We start from the raw sequence: 5,342 nt of genomic DNA, 5'->3' as shown, positions 1-5,342 counted from the left end.
GACACACACCTTCAAAAAAGTTCCACTTTCGTCTCGTCAGTCTGTAGAATATTCTCCCGAAGGTCTTGGGAACCTTTCCGATTATTTTTTTTTTTTTTTTGCAAAAGTAAGATGAGCCTTTATGTTCTTTTTGGTCAGCAGTGGTTTTCACCTTGGAACCATGGATGCTATTTTTGCCCAGTCTCTTCCTTATTGTTGAGTCATAAACACTGACCTTAACTGAGGCAGTGAAGCCCTGCAGTTTTTCAGATGTTGTCCTGGGTTCCTTTGTGACCGCCTGGATGAGTCGTCGCTGTGCTTTTGGGGTAATTTTTGGTGGCTGCACACTCCTGCAAAGGTTCTCCACTGTTCTATGTTTTCTCCATTTGTGGATAAAGCTTTAGAAATGGCTTTGAAACCCTTTCCAGACTGATAGATGTCAATTACTTCATTTCTCATCTGCTCTTAAATTTCTTTGGATTGTGCCATTTTGTTGCAGCTTTTTGAGATCATTTGGCCGACTTCATTTTATTTAAGTTATTTCTTGATTGAACAGGTCTGGAGGTAATCAGGCTTGGGTTCAGTCAGTGAAAATGAACTCATCTTTCCATTAAATGTGATTAGCCACAGTTAATTCATGATTTAACAAGGGGGCAATTACCTTTTCACACAGGGCCAGGTAGCTTTGAATAGATTTTTTTCCCTAAAAGGTGCATTTTATGTTTACTTGGGTTATCTTTGTCTGATATTTACATTTGTTTGCTGATCTTAAATATTAAAGGAGGGAAACTATGCAAAAAAAAAAGAGAATTTGAGAAAGGGGAAATACGTTTTCAAGACAGTGTATTTGGAAAAATATGTCAGTGTTCAGAGAGAACCAATCACAAGCTTTGGCGTTAGAAGGCGGGAAGTAATGTGAGAAAACTGAGCTTTTGTGGCTATTTTTCCAGATCTAACTAAATTTTCTAATCATGGAAATTTCAAAAACCGACTACTTTTATTACACGTCTGTGAAAAAAAATTCCTCCCAATAATGAAATTAATGAATGGATTACAACTACATAAATTGTGTAATTAAATGACACTTATGTGCAATTAGTACCACTCCGACACTGTATATAAATGTGCACTGCACGTACCATTTACCAAGATAAAGGTTAAATAAATTTCGTCTTTGTTCTGCAGTCAGGATGGAAAGAAGGTTTGTTTGTGTGCGTGTGTGTTGTGGTGTGGTGGAGATAAAGAGAAGAATGCGACATCTCACGCAATACAAACGATCTTTGATATTAGTCCGAGCGGTAGTATAGGTGGGCAAACAAAAAACAACTCGTCCAAGGAACTATTGAAGAAAGCCGTAGGTGGCTGTGACGTAACCCTCTTTATCTCAGTGGAGTCGTCGGCGCGCACGCGTCCACGATGAAGGCGGATGCTTTATGACGTCACAAACAACAGAACGCCTACGTCGACGTTTTGCGTCCGTTTTCGCGCACTCGTCTCGGCTCGCGCGGCTCCTCGTCTGTCGCGTCTTCTTCCCTACGACGACATTTTTGTGTTATTGTCGTCGTCCGGAGCTCACCGACAATGACCGCGGCCGCCAGGCGCCAGTCGTGCTTCCTGTGCGACCTGCCCCGCATGCCGTGGGCCTTCATTTGGGACTTCAGCGAGGCGGTGTGCCGAGGTTGCGTCAACTACGAGGGAGCCGACCGAGTCGAGCTGGTCATCGACACCGCCCGCCAGCTCAAGCGGGCCCAGGGCCTCCGGGAGGGCCGAGCGGGTGGGAAGCCGCCGCCGACGACGACAGCAGCCAAGGAGCTCCACCAGCCGGCCCCGGTGGAGCTCGCCTCCTCCCGCTACTCGCTAACCGACAGGCCGCCGCCTCGCCTGGGCCCGGAGTACCAGACGCCGGCGACGGCGACAACGAGGCTCGCCAACGGCTTCCCCAAAGCCGACGAGCCGCCCGAGCTGAACCGCCAGAGCCCCACCGACCCAAGGCGGAGCGGCTGCGTGGTGCCGCCCGGCATGGTGCCGCTGCTCAACGTTTGCCACCCGCACGCCACCGCCGTCCTGGTGCCCACCGAGGCGGCCGCTCTGCGGGTTGACAGCCACATGGCGGCGGAGGGCAGGAGCGTGCGCGAGCTCATGGCCGCGCACGGGATGATGACGTACGAAGGCCACGCCCCCTCCAAGACAGGTACGATAACTTATCTTTTTGTTACACTGTTTTGCATTTTTGAAAATGAAGTCAAGAAATATATTAGGTCCATTAGACACTCAATGTGCAAGCACATAAAACGTAGGAGGTATGGGCTCTATATCATTTATTTATGTAATGTGACACTGAATCTTTTCCTGTCTTTGTATTACACCCCCTGACGATTGAACTTGTATGTTTTGTTTTCCTAAATAAAACTTATCTTTTTGTTAGGCCAGGCCGGTTTTGGCCTTATTTCAAGGAATCGGGAACGCTGCCGATACCTTCCACCGATATCTAAAGCTATAAGATGTAACTTAATGTCACCCCCTAAACTGAAATTCAGTCCTACAACCACAGAATACGTTGCTGCGATATGACGTATGGGGACCCTGGTATGTGATGCCACAACATTCTACAACATTTTTATTCTGTTTTGAAGGACAGCCAGTGGGGGGAAAAAAAGATGGATTCTTCGGAAGAGGACCTAACCTAACTGAGTAACTAACCTGAGTAACTAAACTATGAAAAACACAAGCCACAGTAAGTTTTATTAAATAAATTCCCAAATACCAATCTTACCCTGATGAATAGCGAATGCACACACCCTTAACAATATCGACAGGAAAAAATGCAAGTAAGATGCAAAGTTTAGCTTGACTACAGCCAAATGGTTAAACCAGGAAATCGCATGTTCACACCATGTCTGCATGGGCTGTTGTCGACATTCTTCAAGCAGGGCATGCCGAATGGGCATGCGCTTGTGTTGTGTGTGGATTGTGACCTCGTGGACAAATAAAATACGTGCACCTATCTCTAAAGTGTCGTTTGACAAATTGGCAAAAAAATGTAATTGTGAGAAAATAGCTCAGTGGGTCACCGTGACGCACTTGCACGGTCGTAGCAGTTATAATTAAAATCAAATCAAAGGCATTTGATGAGGCCAGAGATGGATGATATTTCAAAGGATCATTTTAATATTCTACTGTCAGGTCATTCAGACATGACAATTTCTTTTTAAATTTTAAACTGCAAACTTCACCTTTAAGGCAAAAGAAGCTGAGATTTAGTCCTCTCCAGTAGGTGGCGCTACACTGAACGGTTTGATACATCGGCCAATCATGTACATCAGAAAGGCAGGTTTTTGTTTACAATTGTCTGTCATTGTGTTCATGTCAATTTTGTATCAAAAATACTATTTGTACCGGTATTGGTGAGTACTCACGAGTAAATACTCTTACTAATACAGTCTGAAAAGTGTTATCTATCATCCCTTATATTTACCTACTGGCACAGTTGTTGGCTTTTCCCAGCCTATCCTGTTATTTGCTGAAAAACACACTTATTTGCTGCTCTCCCACACAGGCCAAAGCAAAACAAGTATGATGTTGATGCCTTGTTGCCAGGGAACAATGTTAAGTGAATTAAGGAGCTTCATTTAGACAAGTTGTGCTTTGATGCCACCTTGCCAGGCAAATTAAGGTGAAGCACAAATAGAGGAGTTTAGACAAAATGTGTGCTTTGCCAGCATACTGTGGCATCTATAGCCAATTACATATCTCTTTAAGGCAAGACAAGGAAAGTTTATTTATGTAGTGCATTTCATGAACAAGGTAAGGTAATGTGCTATACATGATTAATAACATTTAAAACAGCAAAAGACATTTAAAAACAAAGTACAGAAAAATAAAAGACAGCTAAAAAGCATTTAAAAGCGGACTAAAATGACAAAAAATGTACAGTTCAAGAAAAATAATTTTAAAATGGAAATGCTCCAAAATGCTTAATCACACGTGGGGAAAAAATGAAGTTTTTAATCTGGATTTAAAACCATTGACATTTGGGGCTGACTTCACTTCTGTTGGCAACTGAAGTGAAGTTTTTCCCAGGGGACCGCCATGTTGGGCATTAGCGCCCTCTGCTGTTGACCAAAATTGATTATCTTGGAATCAAAATAAGACATTGCAAACGTTTGCTTTACTTTGGAAAACAATCATCAATATTTTATTTATTTTTTTGATATGTTAGGGGCTAAACAAGTGACTGCAACATAATACATTTGTGTTATCTGCACAGTAAATTTAAAATGTCCTGTTTTTTAAATAAGGATGGAAATTTAAATTTTTTTTAAAATCTGATTTATCACTCAATTGAAGAAATAATCAACAGATTATTAGATTAGTTGCAGCTCTATTTTTAAGCATGTACTTTGTGTTATGGAAATTAACTGTCCTTACGTTGGCCTATTGTGTTGGTTTGTGTCCTCAAGAGAGGGGGAAGAATCCCCGCAGCTTGAAGAGGAAGGCGTCTCCCGAGCCAGACAGCAAAAGCACGGCCCACAAGTTGATTGACACCGAGGGTTCGCCGTGGTTGCCGTCACACTCTGAGGCGGTCAAGATGGCCCCTGCCGCACCGGCTGGCTTCTCGCCCCCTGGGGCAGCGGCCCCCCCGCCACAGAACGCTCAGTTGCCCATCGCCGCCCTAATCCTGGCCACAGACAATGCGGGCGTGCCCAAAGACGGCGTCCGGGTGCGGCGGAACAGTGGCACCCCGCCTGGGCCTGGGGGGGAAGCAGGGGTGGCGGGAGGCGTCCCGCTCTGCTGCACATTGTGCCACGAGCGCCTCGAGGACACGCACTTCGTCCAGTGCCCGTCGGTGGCGTTGCACAAGTTCTGCTTCCCGTGCTCTCGCGCCAGCATCAAGACGCAGGGTGCCAGCGGGGAGGTGTACTGCCCCAGCGGGGGGCGCTGCCCTTTGGCCGGCTCAGACCTGCCCTGGGCGTTCATGCAGGGAGAGATCACCACCATCCTGGCTGGAGACGTCAAGGTGAAGAAGGAGCGGGACTCCTAAGAAGGGTTCCTCTTGTTAACCATGGCGACCGTGGAGCTCAGTGGACTCAAAACCGTGTCGTCTGTGTTTTTTGCTTTTTCACGACGTTTTGTGTTTGTGCATTTTTCAACACAACCAATTGCAGCGAGCACTCGGCCAATAAAAACAAACCACTCATATCGTGTGTGTGTGTGTGTGTGAGATCCAATCCCCTTCAGTGTTTTGGTGGTCCGTGTTACATGAACAGATCTGTAATCTCACTTGGTGTGCTGGGGTTGTGTGAGATAAGTGTGACTTAAAATAGCACAGTCATACTGTTTGTGGTTGTGGCTATGGCGTCATA

The 5,342-nt window shown here is 45.5% G+C and overlaps 1 protein-coding gene across 1 annotated transcript; it reads left to right on the top strand.

The window, feature by feature from the left end:
• Positions 1-1,180: 1,180 nt before the first annotated feature.
• On the top strand, positions 1,181-5,342 carry LOC133404369 (interferon regulatory factor 2-binding protein 2-B-like). Its single transcript, XM_061680188.1, has 2 exons — positions 1,181-2,170; positions 4,440-5,342. Exons 1-2 carry the CDS (start codon positions 1,561-1,563, stop codon positions 5,018-5,020), a joined length of 1,191 nt encoding a protein of 396 aa, XP_061536172.1. The 5' UTR covers positions 1,181-1,560; the 3' UTR covers positions 5,021-5,342.

This window comes from Phycodurus eques, chromosome 6 (genome assembly GCF_024500275.1).
Source record: "Phycodurus eques isolate BA_2022a chromosome 6, UOR_Pequ_1.1, whole genome shotgun sequence".
Classification (NCBI taxonomy): Eukaryota; Metazoa; Chordata; class Actinopteri; order Syngnathiformes; family Syngnathidae; genus Phycodurus; species Phycodurus eques.
The sequence above is the reverse complement of the archived record's forward strand: the minus strand, read 5'-3'. Positions and strand labels throughout refer to the sequence as shown.

What these genes read in the sequence shown, in the direction of transcription:
- LOC133404369 (XM_061680188.1), top strand. Translation starts at nt 1,561, where the DNA reads ATGACCGCGGCCGCCAGGCGCCAGTCGTGCTTCCTGTGCGACCTGCCC. An exon ending in CCACGCCCCCTCCAAGACAG is followed by an intron (nt 2,171 to 4,439) that starts GTACGATAACTT and finishes TGTGTCCTCAAG; the next exon opens with AGAGGGGGAAGAATCCCCGC.